The 19792-nt window shown below is 33.0% G+C and overlaps 3 protein-coding genes across 3 annotated transcripts; 2 read left to right on the top strand and 1 right to left on the bottom strand.

The window, feature by feature from the left end:
* The first annotated feature begins 368 nt into the window (after window positions 1-368).
* LOC116120749 lies at window positions 369-933 on the top strand. Its single transcript, XM_031406717.1, has one exon. The coding sequence runs from the start codon at window positions 434-436 to the stop codon at window positions 848-850; it is 417 nt and encodes a 138-aa protein (XP_031262577.1). The 5' UTR covers window positions 369-433; the 3' UTR covers window positions 851-933.
* A 362-nt stretch (window positions 934-1295) lies between these two features.
* LOC116120762 (LMBR1 domain-containing protein 2 homolog A) lies at window positions 1296-12694 on the bottom strand. Its single transcript, XM_031406730.1, has 14 exons — window positions 12233-12694; window positions 11924-12012; window positions 11024-11182; window positions 10548-10761; window positions 9580-9666; window positions 9360-9499; window positions 8079-8159; window positions 7913-7977; window positions 6672-6847; window positions 3660-3790; window positions 3468-3555; window positions 2710-2923; window positions 2420-2520; window positions 1296-2221 (listed from the first exon to the last, which is right to left on the bottom strand). Exons 1-14 carry the CDS (start codon window positions 12398-12400, stop codon window positions 1727-1729), a joined length of 2208 nt encoding a protein of 735 aa, XP_031262590.1. The 5' UTR covers window positions 12401-12694; the 3' UTR covers window positions 1296-1726.
* A 5538-nt stretch (window positions 12695-18232) lies between these two features.
* LOC116120755 lies at window positions 18233-18949 on the top strand. Its single transcript, XM_031406723.1, has 2 exons — window positions 18233-18373; window positions 18560-18949. Exons 1-2 carry the CDS (start codon window positions 18233-18235, stop codon window positions 18947-18949), a joined length of 531 nt encoding a protein of 176 aa, XP_031262583.1.
* The last annotated feature ends 843 nt before the right edge of the window (window positions 18950-19792 follow it).

The raw sequence follows: 19792 nt of genomic DNA, 5'->3' as shown, positions 1-19792 counted from the left end.
AATAAAAAATCTTTAAGTGATAATTTGGAAACTCAAGTCTCAATGTGCACGCATGTACATCAATTAAAGAAAATCCTATCCTCGTGCGCCCATTTTTTTTATTTTTATTTGCTGAAAAATTCAATACAACGTGGCTCGATAAACCATATATTCTTTCCACGCCCTACGCCAACCCGCATCCCACCCCTCCACTTGGCAACAAACAAATCTTTCATCAATCATCATACATAGATTGGCTGTGAGAATAGAAATGTGACGAGAATGTGAAAATAGGAAGAGTCTCCGAGAGAAGGATCCTTCGTGGAACCACGTACATTGTTTTATGCAATTTGTCTTCTTTATATACAACATCAACGCCTCCATGAGCAGTTACATAAGCAAATAATATCAACAGTTTCAATAGTCATACTAGTTCAATTTCAGAGAAATCCAAATGGGTTGTTCAGAGTCAGAAGAGACTTGCAGGAAGCATAAAAACCACAAACAACTCGAAGGGGTTTGTCCATTCTGTCTAAGAGAAAGGCTGTCTCTCTTACAGAAGAAGAAGATTGAAATTGTTGCTGCACCTTATTCTTCGACTTGTTCTTCACCGTCGAATGGCGTCTCACCTCCATCTGCGGTGCGTTCCAGGCATCATCGAAACGTTTCGGAGGTGATGGGGTCGACATCCTTGATGTGGAGTGTTGGTAATGGGTTGAAAAAAAGTAGATCAATTGCTTTCGCTCCAAGAAACTTTATGGGAGAGGTTAAGAATGTGAAGAAGAAGAAAGGGTTTTGGTCGAAGTTGCTTCATTTGGAGAAGAAGAAGGGGGTTTTGATGGATTCAAGGACTGTGAGAGAGAGGTTATAACAAGTAGGTTTTTGTGTAGAAATTCGGGTTTTTTAAAATGTAATCTCTACATTAATTCTTGAAGTATCAGTTATAATTTTATTATGGTGTTCTTTTTTGATATTATGATGAATGTTGGGTCTATGCTTCCTGGATTTCTGCTTGCGAGGTAATTGATATGGGGAAAAACAAACTATTGAGTGCTGATAGAACATAAAATTTGCATCTTGAAAAGGAAATACGTCATTAGAACTTTGAACTGAATTAAACACATATTATCTGAATAGTCCTACTACAGAATAAAGAGCACAATATTAAACTTAAGTTTACGGGACACCACCACAACAGTACTGTATTATCCTAAATCAAATAATAATAAATTCGGTTAATTAGCTATAATGACAAATAATTTGAGTTTTTTTTTTTCTACAATTTCATAGAAATTAGAATGCGATCAAACTTCAATTCAGTTCAGATGTATTTGGTTCAATGCACCCACTTATAAAATATAAACAATGAAATGTAATAAAATTTTCCATAAAAATATTTTTCTATAGAATTCATTGTGTTGCCAGAATCAGCTACCCAGCAAGGGGAGCGTCTGCCAAAGTGTTGTTCAATGATACAACTTATAGTTTTCCCAAAATTTCCTTTGTATGAACTATGAACGTAGCTTTTTCAAATTACCCTTTTCTAGCATCTGAAGTCTTTAATTTGTTGATAGATATGCAGTCTTACTGTAGCAGAACATTATCCCCCCGCTTCAGTTGCATCCGAGGATTCACCCACGAAAAAAGTTTTAGTGCATGCTTCAAATTAAACTGCTCGTAACCTGTACATCTTCTCCCCCCAGTTTCTAGAAAGAGCAAGTTTCTTTTGCCCGAGCAAATCTTTACATTATCTAGCAGGGCCTGAAATATTATCATTTTCATCATCTTCATCCACATGCTCATGGTCTGAAGATGATGGCCGTTTCAGTCTCTGAAATATCTCATCAAGGGACTCCGATGAGTCAGCACGAGAGATTAGTGTAGTTTCCTGTACTTGGCGTAAAGGAAGAAACTTTTTGGCACCTATATTTGCTCTAAAACTTTGGAAACCTGTCTTCATTGATTCCCATTTGGAGGCAAGACCAGTTGGTCCTCCAGTTGTGTTGCCAGAAGAGTTTCCTGCATTAAGCAAGGAGACCTTAGCAGCGGCAATATTTTGCTCAGCTGGTTTTGTACTAGATGATTGTCTACTCTGTTCTCTCATTGCAGCATATTTGTTGCTCATGGCTTCTCTGCTTGTGCTGTACTTTCGAGCTTCTTCTTTTGAAGATTTCAGTGTAGTAGTTCCCTTCATACCATCAGTTACTAAACTTCTTGTCGTCTTCATTTCGAGGGCATTATCCTGAAAAATTTATTCCAAATTAGAATGTTAAATATTATCAGTTTTCGGTCAATGGAAATAAAATAGATGATAACAATGATATGATGATGTCAATCATTCTAACCAACTCATTGTCCCTATAATTTGAAGGGATTGGAAATTCAAAACAAACAAAATAGAAAGGACTGCATCCATCTCCTAAAGAGTACGTTTACATACTGTGCTATTGCTGCCACTCTCAATATCAGTGCCGTTAAAATTTCTTGCCAGTGGAACAACATTATCACCAACTTTACGCCCTTGTTCAAGCCAAGATCGTTCTGAAAAATATGTAGATATATATAAAGTATTATAATCAAATTAGCAATACACAAAACATTAGTTTAGCAACACAAGCAAAGAACTACACATATTGTTTTAAAATTCACATAGTATAATAAGTAATGCATAGTAATCTTTCATCAAAATGAATTGAATAGGCTACCAAGAAGAAATGGGTATATGCTTACCTTTTTGTAAAATAATTAATCCAGATGGATCAAATCCATCCATATCCTCCGTTTCGGTTTGAAATCTAAATCTCGTCCAGCTCCCAAAGAAATCAATTACACGATCAAAAAAATTGCTCGCAACCAACAGGGTGTATATAACCATAATAAGTGGATAAATTTTGTTAAATCCTTCTCCAAAAAAAGGGACAGCACTATCGATGTTCCCCATCCGCTGCAATTAGAATTTATTTATTCATCAAAGTAATTAGTAAAATCCCAATGAAATTCCAGTATAAACCAGAAAAAGAATTATTTTTTAGCTTGTGATTATGAAAATGAAATCAGCCACTTATTAAACACATCTAATTGAAAACTTCTACTCTCATATTTTCCCTTTAATTTTGCAGTGGTATACTGGTTCGGGGTAATATGTCTTGGGTATACAATTTGTACAGTAGTTTTTTTTTTTTTTTTTCCCTAATTTCTACGCAGGACCAGTTTTTGGATGTCCAAAAGAAAGAAAAAAAAGCACTAGAAGAAAATAAAAATGGTGCTTTACATGCTGTCGTACATAGTGATATACAACTTGAATAATATAGGAAGAAAGACAAGAAAAAGAAAAGGTTTAAAAAAATCTAATCAGAAAAAATAGCATTCACTGTCCCACATAACAATAGCTAGAGTGCTGATCTTGGCATGTATCAATTAGTATGTCAGGACAGATTTTACATGTTCAAGATAACAGACAAGCATCAATCCATAAATGAGGAATTTACCTCTTCAAATATAGTTTTGCGCCCATCACGAAGTCTAATAAGATTGAGGAAGTTGTATGAAACTGGAGGAGCATATCGAGCAACCATCCTAACAGAATGTAGCAGTGAAACATAAGAATGAAATTTTCTCTCTGAAAAAATAATAAGGCAAAGTTTCAAATTATGATCACAGAGTAATAAGGAAACACTTACGAGCATATCATAAGCAAGTTCACTGAGCTTGTTTGCCGAGGTGTCAACGAGTAAAACATTAACATTCCAACTTTAAACAAGGAATAATATGTGCAGACACACATATACATCAGAGGTACAAAGGCAAATAGCTGGATCAAATATCCATGTTAAAAAGTAAGAAGAAAAAAACAGTAAAATTTACCAAATGTAAGCATGAAGTAAAATTTAAAATACATACATATATATATATATATATATATATATATTAAGAACTAGTAAAATATTGATCATGAGGCAAGCACACTCAATGTATATTTCATGATCAATTCAGTACAGAACAAATAGCAAGAACTCTGTATTATCATACTTATTTTTCAATTAGTTGCAAATTATCTAACACTACTATATCGATGTAAAAGAAACTGTAATTGACTGTGAATGATGCAACAGAAAGGAAATGCAACAGATTTGATTGTCTAGTTAGTACACTTAACCTAGAAAACTTGTTTTAGATTTGAAATAAGAAATGCATAACTTGTAAACTAGGAATAAGGTAAATATTCTTCCAATTGCATAATCAATTATGGATCCTACAGCAGACCCTAGATACATGACATTAACTTCTGGATGATAATAGAACTGTTCACTAATATGCAGCAGAGGCAATATAATATATGACTCATAACTTGTATCTTTAGAGAGAGAGAGAGAGAGAAGATGCAACAGAAGAAAATTACCTGAACAAACACCTCTTCTGACTTTACAGAGTTTATAAGTATCGAGAAAAGAGAGAGATCAACTCCACTAGGTAAAAGTGTCGCCTCTGCTAAAAGAATAGCAGCTGTCATGGTACCAAATACGATAGCTAAAAGCTTCTCAACTTGTTTTCTTAAAATACATTTCCAAATAAACTCTGCAAAGAACCACCATTTATTTCAAGGATGACGTTAGAAGACCTATAATCAAGTAGTTTACTAGTGGTCAAGATATTGCACAAAAATAAATTAACAAGAGAGCACAAAATATAATAAATTACAGAGCCAACATATGAGTATTAAAACTGGTAAGAAACTACAAAACAAAGAAGAAACTGTATATACAATTACAATTACAATTACAATTACAGCAAAAGTGTGCATGGCAATTTTCATCATAGGGCCTTGATGCAGACATGGTGAAAGGATCCAGATGGTATATTTAGTTTTGGAGTACAAAATATGAAACAAAAAACAGACCAAGACCAATATCTTCTCCAGAGATACTGTCCAAGTAGTCCAAATTAACTGTGTCTTAATTTTAGGTCATTGATGGCAATTCAGGTCCTTCATATTCAAAGGTAAGACCACATTTTTAGAAAATCCTGCATATAAAATTTATTTTAACTTATTTAGGTGTCATCATAACTTAGTATCCTTGAGTTGTCTTTTCTTGGGTTTTAAGGTAGCCATTATACAATTTAATAGGTTGCTTGGCCAAAACAGAGTCCCAAATGGATTTTGATAGACCTATATTACATAAGGAAGTATTCTACTTTCCTAGCAAGTTTGAGATCAATAACTCTTTGACCTATTAAAGACATGGTTGCCTAGTTCCTCTCCTCTAGTTTTCTTCTTCTTTCTCTTAGCTTCTCTTCAACTGTTCTCAGCAATAACAGCATGTAAAACATTACATAAAACAAAATAACCCTAATCTACCAATATCAGAATCACCTTTTACACCTTTCACAGCCATTCAAGCTCCTTTCCTCCTTTGCAAATACAGTAACATAATAACCAGGCCATTGTGCCTTCTACTATGCATCCATGCATGAAAACAACTTTGAATTCACGATTCTACTTTTAAAAAACATAATAACTAGGCCATCCTTGAAAATGGTTGAAAGATACTGAGAGATTCTTTGCACATTGATGCTCAATGATCCAGCAATGAAAAGTTACACTTTCATAGAAACAATGGGCTATATAAACTGGGCAATTACCTATCGTATCAAAGACAGCCCCAATTTTTCCACTTCGAACTGGTCTAAAGCTTGAAATATATTTCCTGAAATGATATCAATGAGCATTTAAGGTCGACAGGGAGCAAACTAGAACATTTATAAAGACACAAATAAAATATTATGAGAATATGTTTAGGAGCAAACCATCTAGTAGAATTGCGTCGATCATAATTTCTTATTGTATCTTCCAATTCTAAGGCCTCCATTACATAGGTCATATACTCACTGCAATACTAATACAAAATTATCAAAAGAATACAATCAAGCTGAGTAAAATAGTGCCGTGACAGTTATTAATATTACTAGATATTTATCTACCAGCCATTGTTGGACCAATTGCATAAAAGTTACATCAATAGCATACAGCAGAAAAAATTTCTACATGGAAAGGAATTAAACAAAGTTTAATACAAAGAGATTGACATCTCAGGCACAATAAAAGTAATATACTATTTATAAATGTGATCATCACTACCAACATTCGAATTCACATTACCAAAATGATTGAATCTGTTCCATAAAACTGAATTCATGAATATTGCTATATGACATTGCACGTTTTGTTTTCCATTTTTATGTTGATTGGTGGAGACGAGACCAATGTTTGATAGACTTCATTCTTTTCCCTTCTACACATTCAAGTATCCAAACACCATTTATGCATTACTAAATGAGATCTGAGGAGGTTTATGCAACCAGCACAACTATAGATCAGCTTTCACTGTCAAGCCAGTCACCAACTGGACCATCCACAGTAGAGGATTTAACTTTCAGGAACAAGAAGTTACAGATCATTGTTTTTATGTCAGTATATCCATAACATTGTATTGTGCCAGAACAAAAGCACCCATATCAATGCATGACTAAAAACAAGACTTAACTGATACTTTTTATAGATGCAACACATAATAAATCCCTAGGCATTTCATCACAGGCATCCCAAAAGTGATCAGAAAGTGAAAGCCACTTTTACCTCGCAAAATATTAGTAAAAGGAAAATGAGGAGAAGANATGCAACAGAAGAAAATTACCTGAACAAACACCTCTTCTGACTTTACAGAGTTTATAAGTATCGAGAAAAGAGAGAGATCAACTCCACTAGGTAAAAGTGTCGCCTCTGCTAAAAGAATAGCAGCTGTCATGGTACCAAATACGATAGCTAAAAGCTTCTCAACTTGTTTTCTTAAAATACATTTCCAAATAAACTCTGCAAAGAACCACCATTTATTTCAAGGATGACGTTAGAAGACCTATAATCAAGTAGTTTACTAGTGGTCAAGATATTGCCCAAAAGTAAATTAACAAGAGAGCACAAAATATAATAAATTACAGAGCCAACATATGAGCATTAAAACTGGTAAGAAACTACAAAACAAAGAAGAAACTGTATATACAATTACAATTACAATTACAATTACAGCAAAAGTGTGCATGGCAATTTTCATCATAGGGCCTTGATGCAGACATGGTGAAAGGATCCAGATGGTATATTTAGTTTTGGAGTACAAAATATGAAACAAAAAACAGACCAAGACCAATATCTTCTCCAGAGATACTGTCCAAGTAGTCCAAATTAACTGTGTCTTAATTTTAGGTCATTGATGGCATTTCAGGTCCTTCATATTCAAAGGTAAGACCACATTTTTAGAAAATCCTGCATATAAAATTTATTTTAACTTATTTAGGTGTCATCATAACTTAGTATCCTTGAGTTGTCTTTTCTTGGGTTTTAAGGTAGCCATTATACAATTTAATAGGTTGCTTGGCCAAAACAGAGTCCCAAATGGATTTTGATAGACCTATATTACATAAGGAAGTATTCTACTTTCCTAGCAAGTTTGAGATCAATAACTCTTTGACCTATTAAAGACATGGTTGCCTAGTTCCTCTCCTCTAGTTTTCTTCTTCTTTCTCTTAGCTTCTCTTCAACTGTTCTCAGCAATAACAGCATGTAAAACATTACATAAAACAAAATAACCCTAATCTACCAATATCAGAATCACCTTTTACACCTTTCATAGCCATTCAAGCTCCTTTCCTCCTTTGCAAATACAGTAACATAATAACCAGGCCATTGTGCCTTCTACTATGCATCCATGCATGAAAACAACTTTGAATTCACGATTCTACTTTTAAAAAACATAATAACTAGGCCATCCTTGAAAATGGTTGAAAGATACTGAGAGATTCTTTGCACATTGATGCTCAATGATCCAGCAATGAAAAGTTACACTTTCATAGAAACAACGGGCTATATAAACTGGGCAATTACCTATCGTATCAAAGACAGCCCCAATTTTTCCACTTCGAACTGGTCTAAAGCTTGAAATATATTTCCTGAAATGATATCAATGAAACATTTAAGGTCGACAGGGAGCAAACTAGAACATTTATAAAGACACAAATAAAATATTATGAGAATATGTTTAGGAGCAAACCATCTAGTAGAATTGCGTCGATCATAATTTCTTATTGTATCTTCCAATTCTAAGGCCTCCATTACATAGGTCATATACTCACTGCAATACTAATACAAAATTATCAAAAGAATACAATCAAGCTGAGTAAAATAGTGCCGTGACAGTTATTAATATTACTAGATATTTATCTACCAGCCATTGTTGGACCAATTGCATAAAAGTTACATCAATAGCATACAGCAGAAAAAATTTCTACATGGAAAGGAATTAAACAAAGTTTAATACAAAGAGATTGACATCTCAGGCACAATAAAAGTAATATACTATTTATAAATGTGATCATCACTACCAACATTCGAATTCACATTACCAAAATGATTGAATCTGTTCCATAAAACTGAATTCATGAATATAGTTATATGACATTGCACGTTTTGTTTTCCATTTTTATGTTGATTGGTGGAGACAAGAGCAATGTTTGATAGACTTCATTCTTTTCCCTTCTACACATTCAAGTATCCAAACACCATATATGCATTACTAGATGAGATCTGAGGAGGTTTATGCAACCAGCACAACTATAGATCAGCTTTCACTGTCAAGCCAGTCACCAACTGGACCATCCACAGTAGAGGATTTAACTTTCAGGCACAAGAAGTTACAGATCATTGTTTTGATGTCAGTACATCCATAACATTGTATTGTGTTAGAACAAAAGCACCCATATTAATGCATGACTAAAAACAAGACTTAACTGATACTTTTTATAGATGCAACACATAATAAATCCCTAGGCATTTCATCACAGGCATCCCAAAAGTGATTAGAAAGTGAAAGCCACTTTTACCTCGCAAAATATTAGTAAAAGGAAAATGAGGAGATGACACAAGGTTACTCTTTTTTTCTTTTTTTTTTTTCTCTACCTTCAAATTATTTCAAAATCTTTGCTATAAGAGATTAAATAGAAATCTCCCTCAAAATTTGAGGGCATCATTTGTCAGAATTTAAGCAAGAAAAGCGATATACAATTTAGGATAATTTGTAGAAGGTTCAAACTTTACCACAACCGAGTGTCATACATCATGTAGATCAAATCTACAGGATAAAAAATTGGAAATTTGGAATATAACAGATGATGCAGCTGCTTTTCAGGCACATATAGGAAAATCTAAAGATGGCAAGTAGTCTCAACAGCACATGGTAAGGTACCAAAACAACGAATATTGACATAGCAGGCATAAGGATTTACAAGGAACTGATGAACACATTGCAAATACTAAACTTTATGATCAAATATACCTTTTGTACCGGTAATACTCCTCTCTAGCTCCTCGAAGATGACGCCTTAGAGTTGCCATTGATTTCTCATCAGTGTCATAGTCCATATCATTTTCCCCCAATCTGCCGCCTTGTGGTTTAAAAGATGGGTCTTCTCTAAACTGGTAATAGAATAGAAATTATTAAAACAAGCACTTTGACAGAACTAGTGTTTTTTGAAAATTCTGATAACAAGTAATACCATTTGAGTCAACATATTATCAATAACATTCATGTAAGGTCTGAGAGGATCACGCTTGGACATTTGATTTGATGTTGCTTGAGCTACCTGTTGAGATAAATCACCAATCAAATAAAACTGTAAAACAACTAACATATTAATTCTTACAAATAAGAAAAAATGGAAGAGTCACTTTTCCTGATACACCATAAATCAAATTGTTCATCAATAAGTCCTCAACAACTATACTAAAAGGCCAAATAATTTGCAGGCAACAAGAACCCAAAACATAGCTAGTTGGACAATGTCTTCCCTAAAAACGCAAAAACAAGTACAAGTGCTGGAAATCTATTGATATAGCCATAAATATTTGGCCCTTTCAGCTCTATGGTAGTAATGTTGGACAATTTATCAGTGTATCCAATATTGACATTTTCCACATTGTCTTTATGTAGATGCCAAAACAACACTTATTTTCTACATTTGATAAGAATAAAACTTAACAAAAGAAATATAAATGTGAGAATAAAATGAACAATGGACAAGAAACCTACCTACTTGTAGACAATATAATTTCTATGCATGTCTATTTAGTCAAAAATTATAAATTCATGCGTGACCCATAGAGATCTCCAAAGCAAAATGAATTTCAATAGGACTTGAGGATAGTTCCATAAGATGGTTCACAAAACAAAACTAAAACACAACAGTTCTTGTTTACATATAATTAATGAATTTAGAACTGACTGCAAAGTAGAAACTTTTGTATGTATATCCAATACAAACTAGCTGGATGAACGATCATGAAACAAATAAAAAAAACTAAGAATAAGACATTAACAAGAAATGTTGAAGATAAGGCAAAATAAGATGAAACTGGACCTTTAAAGCCCAGAAAAAAAAAAAGTTGTACATTAGACATATTTTTCCACAATGATGTGTATAAAGGAAAAAGGAAAATCCAGCATAATACAAATGAAAAAACTTACTACAATAGCATTTGAAAGATCTTGATGAGCATCATCAAGTTTCACAGCCATTTTGGCAATTTTATGAGAAAGCACTTTTTGACGGATGGTCCAATCTGCATTTTTCCAATAGCTTTTGGGAATTTCACTCAAGCCAAAACCAAGCAGAAATGCACCAGTAACAAGCCCAAAAGTATTTGAGCATGCCATAGCAAAACCAAGAACATCTCCACTCCTGTCAATTTGAATATCAAACAACAGGATATAACATCATATTACACAAGAAAGAAAAGGAAAAACCATATATCCACTGTATATTTTTAGAATCCATCATTTTCATAGTGCATCAAACATATTTGGTAAAGAATGAAGCAATCTCATTACAGAGAACACATAGTAATGAGAGAAATTTTTTTTTTGTAGAAATGCGAGCTAAAAAGGATTAAAGCCTATCAGACAACAAATAAATCAACTTTAAGAAAACGAAGAAAACGAACCAATTCTTGTGCATCATGATGAGAAGAATAAGTCCAAAAAGGCCAATGGATCCCACAATTAAATAAAAGACCAAGTTAACATGTACACTAGTCTTCAATCTTTCTGTCACAGTGAAGTCACCAGCATCTTCAAAACCCTGAATAAGGGGCACCACAGCCCTGTTTAGAGATAAAATAGTTTAAAAAAAATGAGGAAACGTGCATCTATAAGCGTAAAACCAAATAGCAGCATCCCTGAGCAGAAGGATGAATAGCAACTTATGTGCTAAAGAGATAACAAAAAGACAAGCAATCGTATAAGGAAAGCACCAAGGTTAGCATATAACAATGCATCATCCTTCATTTAACTATGTAGTATTACAATATGTTTCATGATAAAGGAACTCAAAACTAAATCCAGTGATAACGCACATACAAAGGAAAAGACATTAGATGCACATGTGTAAATGTGTATGCATGAGTTCTTCACTCCTTGTAAACTCAGCGTAGACAAACAGTAACTTAATCAAAAACATCCCGATCATATCAGTCAGGCCTCAAATATAAGAACACCAAGGTGAGTTCACTCCAGTTCATATTAAATAACATGTATAATCCAGTCAATAGTGCCAAGTTATGTTTTTAACTACAACTGGTCAAACAGTTCCTATATTAATATACCACAAGATATTGTCACTAAAATTACTCAAAACAACATTTGACAAAAAACCTAATTTGTCACGAGAACCAAAGGGTTCTCAATGCTGCCCAATGCAGTCACATAAAATCGTTAACATATTTCAATAATAAACGATATCAAAGCAGGTACCAACCATTTTGAAGAATAATTACCCAAAAAGAACAAATACGAATCAAAAAAGAAATTTACATGTAAAGTATACAAGTTTACATATCGCATACCAAGTAAGTAAAAACGTGCTCCAATAAGACCAGCTCCAAAAGAACGAAATGCCTCCATTACCATTAAAATCCGGCGGATGCGATACAGTCTGTAAAAGTAACCAAAGACTAGCATTAACAAAACCAAATCAACAAATGTGCACATTCCAAAGAATTCACACGAAATTGAGATCAAAACATACACGATTCTAATTAAACCAAAACTCAATTAATTCATCCACAAACAAAACAGAAAATCAACGAATTTTCCAAAATGCAACCCTAATTAGCACAAAATTAAATAAAAACAACATGCAATTGATCAAGTACCGTCCAAATATCGGCGGGGACGAGGATGATGATGGAGAGAGAACAGAACCAGGCGTATCCAACGGTGAATAGAACGTAACGAGGAACCTCGGGCCCAGCAAAGTACCTCAACGTTAAAATTACCATGCCTAGGGTTAAAGGCAGCGAGATCAGGTAAAAAACCCACATGTTCCTAGCTTTCTGCAAATTTCTCTTTCGTTTCGAACACTTTATCGCGCTTTTTCTGGACGTTGAGAAAGGGCGGATCGGTGGTTAATAAAAACCTCGCGACTTGACTAGGGTTACAGGCGTGAAGCAGGCCCGCCTGAGAGGCGACAAATGATTTAACGTGCGTCGACGGTTGGGGATATATTGGGCACGAACAAGATGCTTTCGTCTTAATTTAAATTAATTAAATTCAATTGAGTTGGTGAGTTAATTTTAATTTGATTAGTTAGTAATGGCGTTTTGTGGCTGAAAGAAAAGAGTTGATCAAGACTCCAGAGACGGGCTTTTGTAAGACGAAGGATTGTCCCACGTCGAAATCTTGGTTGGGACCTGTTTGTTGCTTTCGTAATAAATATTTTATATTTAAAAAATCTGTCCTTGCGAAATTTATGCGTAAAATAACTCTAGAAATTTATCTTTCTTTTTTTCTTTTATTTTATAATCTTTATTCGTTAACACATAATAACGATTTAAGACATAATTATATTACATATCAAATAGTCAAGTTATTACACTACCAATTTTTTACACAAATTTGTGATACAAATTCATGAATATTAATTTATGATAATCTATATAACCTAAACTATATTAAAAGGGAAGAATTATAAACGAGATTAATTTGTTTATAATAAACATAAAATTTATATAATAAACGTAAAATTTATATAGGATGATTTTTATCGGAGTATCAACCAGTAATTTTACATGATCAATATTTTATTTATTTTTATATGGATTGAAAATGTAATAACCTAAGATTTATAACTCAAATATGAATTATTAATAAAAAACTAGAAATATGTGGGTATCATCAGGGCCGGATTTAGCCCCTTTGAGGGTAGGCCCTACCCTCCCATTTTTTAAAAAATTTATTCATATACAGGCCATCAAAAATTGTTAATTAATATATATATCTAAATCTATCCTTTGATTTAAAAAAAAATGAGAACTATTATACATATATGATATATCTAGGTTCACAAAAAACTTGTTATTAATATATATATTTCAAACCCACATCATATTAAAAATTTAAAACTCTCTCTACTCTTTTTCTCCACGGCTCCACCTATTTTTTATGATTTTATCTCCAAAATTTTTTACTCTCTCATTTTCTTTCTCATGTTATTTGCTCTTAAAACTTTTAAAAACTGAAATTATTAAATTTTCACTACTCAAGTTTTATAATTAGCTTCGTTTTCTATTTTTATTAATTTTAAGTATATGTATTTGTTCATTTCAATTTAGTTTATTTTAGGATTTAATTTTTTTTTTTTTGAGGTTTTTTATTATACTTTAAGGAAAAAAATACATTAATTTTGTGAGTTTATTTTGTATTTTGTGTTTAAGAATGAACCCGCTTTCTCAAATTAAAACCTTGACTATATTTTAAAGGACATTATTCTTTACCTTTCACCCACCACTTTCGTATATTTCAAATATTATCATTTATCTGCTCAAAATTATTAAAGAAATTTGAGTTACTATCTATGTTTATACCAAGAAAATTCTTCATTTTTTTTATTAATTCATATTAAAAGTCAACGCAACGTTGACTTAATTGAAGTTTTGGTTGACTTTAGCTTAATTAGACTATGTATGATCAAAGTCATAAAAAATTATATTATAATCTTTGAAAGCCAAAAATAAAAATATTAAAAGAAGGTAATTAACACATTTACTTAACATTTTGCTTCTCATAGATTTATTCAAGTAAGAAAATATTGTGTTATTGTATATTCTTTTATCTCAAATTCTTAATATTGTATTATTATTTTTTTTATTAAGGTTTGGTGATTTTTTTAAGTTTTCACTAGTTGTTTGGTAAATAATGACGGAGCTGCAGAGGCTCCCCTAACAAAAATCCCGAGTCCACCACTGGGTATCATGGGCCATAAAATACGTAAAGGTGAGTATAAAGCATATTTAACATAAAGTTTCTCTTCTAATGCAAGCAAGCATGTTGGACACTTTTGTTCCATGATTAATTAATTATATGAAAACCAGATTATGTTTAATATGTTAATTACAAAAAAATCATCCACTAAAATTTTGTTCATGCATTATATTTCCACCATCATTTTTATAATATAAGGCTTCACATTTTGGAGAGGACATGGATTTGTTAAGGTTTTTAATTTTTTAATTAATTCATTTGTTGTAAACAACACGTTCACTTGTGTTGTTTTTGTTAAGACAAGTGATATTTACTCCCACTTTTTTGTTTTTATGGTCTCCATTTTTTTAATTTATACAATTTTAACCTTGAATAAAATTGTTGTAAAGAACAATATCGATTCTAAGTACACCCTTATGTTATATATACATGTATATTTATTTATTTATTTATTTTTTATCCTTAATCTTCACTTTTTATATAAACTCTAAATTTAAATTTCATGTCCACTAAAAACGTTTGTTCTATTTTAAATCTAAAGAAGAAAAAGTTTTAATATATTCTTAGTTCTTTTCCTGAGTATTTCACATGTTCAATATAGTTTAAGGAATAACATATTAAAGAAGCAAAGGAGAAAACTCAAGATGGAAAACAAACGTAGATTGTTTTATTTGTGTTAGGAGTGGAGTGCAAAGAAGAGATTTTCATGTCTTTTANATTGAGTATAAAGCATATTTAACATAAAGTTTCTCTTCTAATGCAAGCAAGCATGTTGGACACTTTTGTTCCATGATTAATTAATTATATGAAAACCAGATTATGTTTAATATGTTAATTACAAAAAAATCATCCACTAAAATTTTGTTCATGCATTATATTTCCACCATAATTTTTATAATATAAGGCTTCACATTTTGGAGAGGACATGGATTTGTTAAGGTTTTTAATTTTTTAATTAATTCATTTGTTGTAAACAACACGTTCACTTGTGTTGTTTTTGTTAAGACAAGTGATATTTACTCCCACTTTTTTGTTTTTATGGTCTCCATTTTTTTAATTTATACAATTTTAACCTTGAATAAAATTGTTGTAAAGAACAATATCGATTCTAAGTACACCCTTATGTTATATATACATGTATATTTATTTATTTATTTATTTTTTATCCTTAATCTTCACTTTTTATATAAACTCTAAATTTAAATTTCATGTCCACTAAAAACGTTTGTTCTATTTTAAATCTAAAGAAGAAAAAGTTTTAATATATTCTTAGTTCTTCTCTTGAGTATTTCACTTGTTCAATATAGTTTAAGGAATAACATATTAAAGAAGCAAAGGAGAAAACTCAAGATGGAAAACAAACGTAGATTGTTTTATTTGTGTTAGGAGTGGAGTGCAAAGAAGAGATTTTCATGTCTTTTAGGGGGCGTTTGGTTGGGGATTATGTGGGATTACTGGGGTAATGTCATCTTATATTACTTGATTACCATGTTTGATTGTTAAGTAATATAAGATACCGGTAATCTTCAAATACCAATAGTGGTTACTATTGGTAATATGGGAGGTAATCTGATTACCTCCATTTTCTTAGGTATTCTGAGATCACCAGGGTTATCATTTTTTGTTACAATTTTATCCCTTATTAATAAAATTTTTGGACAATAATACCCCTACTTTAAAACAAATTTATATTAATATCCTATTTCAATTTTACCCTTGTTTAATCAAAATTTTGGACAATAATGCCCTTATATTTAAAATAATTTACAGACCACCACTGCCACCCAGCCACCACCACCACTGCCACCCAGCCACCACCGCCGACAGCGAGCCAACCACCATGGGCCGCCGTCAGAAAATCACCGGAGTCCCCAAAAAAGAATGAGATTCGGTGGGAGACTCCGGGAGGCTTCGATATGATCATTTCCGGCCAAATTGATGGCCGAAAACGGCCATATCGGGCCAGATTGATGGAACTGGCCGTTAACGGCCAGATCCCTGGCCATTAATGGCCAGGTCTGGGCGAGATCTGGCCGATAATGGCCAAGGATCTGGTCGTTAAAAGCTAGATCCGGCCTGATATGGCCGTTTTCGGCCATCAATATGGCCAGAAATGGCCATATCGGAGCCTCTTCGTCACAGTGAGGTATTCACAGGTACTTTCGGAGATTTCTGGCAGTGGTTTGCGGTGGCGGCAGGAGGTGGGGTAATTTCATCATAAATTAAAGTTTTATATAAGCGGGGGTGTTTTAGCTAAATCTGAAATATTGGGGGTTAAAAGAAATTATTCAAAAATTAATAATAAAAATAATCTTATATTAATATTTAAAAGGGGGACAATTTAGTAATTTAAATAATATACCCACCAATTTATTCCCCATAACCAAACATATTAATATAACATACCCACCAACTAACCAAACACATTTTTTTAAAGATTCACAGTAATCTTCCAAGGTAATCTATATTTCTAATAATCCAACATTCCCAGTAATCTAACATTCCTAAACCAAACGCCCCCTTAAAGATATTTTCGATATTAACTATTAAGTGGGGTAAAAAATTATTTATTAAAAAATGAATGATTGTATTAAGTAATTGATGACAGTGGTAAGAATAATGCTAGAGGTACAAAGAAATTTTACTAATATTTATGTACAAATGATGTGACAGGAAATGAATAGAGGAGTCAATATGATGAGTTTGACTTTTTTTATATTTACACTTTCGTTCATTTTCTACTACAGTACAAAAATCTTTGTAAGATTTATTTGTACCTCTAATATTATTGTCCTCATAATTGTGTAAGGGCTAAAAAGTACTTTCCTTTTCTAGTAAATGATGATAGCCCATACTCATAGTATATGCAGCCAAAACAGTGGGTATTTTCAAACGAGTTAGGCCCATTTAATGGTCTATCTCAAGAGCTTCCCGACTACGAGTACGTCCTGGATGGCAATTGGCATGGAAAAAGAAGGTTCACAAATCATTATTATTATTTTAATTTTAACAACCCAATAAAGTTTGTTATTTAGAAAATCTCTCCCTCACTCTCAGAATATTTTCGTTAAAAAAATGGAACAATCGCAATTTTTGCAAAAAAAAATTATATATTTTTTTTTGTCTTTGAAAAACAAATCCGTAAAACAATATAAAAAGTACGCAAAGTTTGGCATTGAGTTTGAGAATGCAATAAGAACAAACATGCCCTTGGCATGTTACTGGGATTTGGAAGATGTAGACGTATTGAAGCTTCATTCAACTTCAGAATTCCAGCTCAACTTTAGTAGTCCAGCTCAGCATATCAATCCAATGTTGACTGAATAGTCAAAGGGAAGTTTTAGTTGGTTTGACTAATTTAGCTGGTGTAAAAGAGTTGTAACTATAGTTAGTTGAAGCTAGTAAAGATTGTTACTTGAGTTAGTTACTAGAGTGAAGTTTATACTAAAGCTGGATGTAAAAACTACAGAATGTACTTTTCTTCGATCTCTAATGAAGATTCTCTTTTCCCAAATCTCTCTCTAATCTCTCACTACACAAAATCTATTATGGTATCAGAGCAATAGGTTTATTTCCTGAATCTGCAGAAGAAGAATTGCTAAATTTGTTCTTGGATCTTGTTTGATTCATTTGATTTGTTCGACTAAGTTCAGACTAGCTCATGTTCGATGATTTGCTTGATTGAAGATCTGCTGGATCAATATTCGACGGTTTGTTCGATCTGTTAGCTCAATTTGTTTGACGGTTTGCTTGATTTTGTTTGTTCGACGGTTTGCTTGATTTTGGTTTTGCTTAGTCTTGGTTAGTATGACGATTAACTCAGTTTGATTCATACTTAGTTTTTTCTTTACGAATTTGCTTCTTCTCTGTTATCTTTCAAGTAATTACACGAAATGGTGAATTCTAGTAGTGAAATGGCAATGAATCCTACAGATTCAAACTCACAATTGTATATCCACTCATCGGATACTCCAGGATCTGTATTAGTAACAGAGCAACTCACAGGCACCGATAATTATGGCATCATGAGTAGGGTATGACAGTATCACTTTGAGCCAAGAATAAATTGGGGTTTGTCGATGGTTCATGCAAGAAGCCAACAGATTTAACTTTGGGTGCGTAATGGGAAAGATGTAATTCACTAGTACTGGCTTGGATCTTCAACACCGTTTCGAAAGAGATTTTCAATGGAATAGTTTACTCCACCAGTGCACATGCAGGATCTCCAAGAGCAGTACCATAAGATCAGTGGAACCAGAATCTATGGAATACAGAGGGAGATTGTTAATCTTACACAAGGTACCATGTCTGTGGCGATCTATTATAACAAGCTGAAATTTTTATGGGATGAATTGAGTTCGTTGATCAGCTTACCACAACTAGACAGTGTAGCGGCCAAAGCGTACCTTAATCACCTAAATCAACAGAAATTGTTGCAGTTTTTGATGGGGCTCAATGACACTTACTCCATGGTAAGAAGTCAGATATTGCTAATGTCGCCATTGCCTTCAGTAAAGCAAGCTTACTCGGTTGTTAAACAAGATGAAAGCCAAAGGATTTCGATAGGGGCCAATGTTGGTTCAGATGTGACCACTGCCTTGTATGCTTAGAACCCGTAGAAGGGGCAAAATCACAATCCAAAATACAAAGGCAAGAAGCCTTACATAGAATGTGACTTCTATCATCTACCAAGGCATAAATGTGATACATGTTACAAAATCCATGGATATCCAATAGATCATAAAGGGAGAATGAATGGATCCGAAAACAAATCATTGGCAAATGAAGTGCAATCTGTTGTTCAAGCAACTCCTACTTCTAATACTCATGTGGATTCATCAAAAGGGTCTATTGGAACTATTCTCTCGACTGAACAATACTCTCAGCTTCTCCAGATGCTTGGCAAGGAAAATATGTCAGCTTCAGGAAACATAGCAGGTAATACAACATCACTGTTATCTTGCTTAAATGAAACTGATAGCTGGATAATAGACTCAGGGGCAACTGATCACATGACCAGTAGATTGTCTAGTCTAAATTCTCCTGTTGAAATGGATTCCTGCCTAAATATGTATGTTGGCTTACCCAATGAAACCAAAACTAGGATTACACACACTGGTTATGTTAAACTGGATGACAAAATTAATCTTGATCATGTATTGCATTTACCCAATTTCAAGTATAACCTATTTTAAGTTTCAAAATTTACTTCATCTAATAATTGTGTTCACATTTTACCCTGACATTTGCTTAATCCAAGACCTATGGAGTGGCAAGTTGAAGGGGATTGGTAAAAAATTCCAAGGCTTGTACTTTCATGTGGCTTTTACACAACCTTTATCACACAACTTTGATGTTCATGAACTTGCCAAAATGCTTTCCTTAAATGCGGTTTGTAATACAGTAGTAAATAAAGGTTCAAGTCCTAGCACAAAATCTGTTTTTTCTAGTTC

The sequence above is a fragment of the Pistacia vera genome, unplaced genomic scaffold (assembly GCF_008641045.1).
Source record: "Pistacia vera cultivar Batoury unplaced genomic scaffold, PisVer_v2 Contig944, whole genome shotgun sequence".
NCBI classification, from domain to species: domain Eukaryota; kingdom Viridiplantae; phylum Streptophyta; class Magnoliopsida; order Sapindales; family Anacardiaceae; genus Pistacia; species Pistacia vera.
This window is presented reverse-complemented; position numbering and strand designations above follow the sequence as displayed.

What these genes read in the sequence shown, in the direction of transcription:
- LOC116120755 (XM_031406723.1), top strand. Translation starts at nt 18,233, where the DNA reads ATGGTGAATTCTAGTAGTGAAATGGCAATGAATCCTACAGATTCAAAC. An exon ending in ATTATGGCATCATGAGTAGG is followed by an intron (nt 18,374 to 18,559) that starts GTATGACAGTAT and finishes GTGCACATGCAG; the next exon opens with GATCTCCAAGAGCAGTACCA.
- LOC116120762 (XM_031406730.1), bottom strand. Translation starts at nt 12,400, where the DNA reads ATGTGGGTTTTTTACCTGATCTCGCTGCCTTTAACCCTAGGCATGGTA. An exon ending in GAGTATTACCGGTACAAAAG is followed by an intron (nt 8,160 to 9,359) that starts GTATATTTGATC and finishes TTAGTATTGCAG; the next exon opens with TGAGTATATGACCTATGTAA. An exon ending in AACTTGCTTATGATATGCTC is followed by an intron (nt 3,556 to 3,659) that starts GTAAGTGTTTCC and finishes ACATTCTGTTAG; the next exon opens with GATGGTTGCTCGATATGCTC.
- LOC116120749 (XM_031406717.1), top strand. Translation starts at nt 434, where the DNA reads ATGGGTTGTTCAGAGTCAGAAGAGACTTGCAGGAAGCATAAAAACCAC.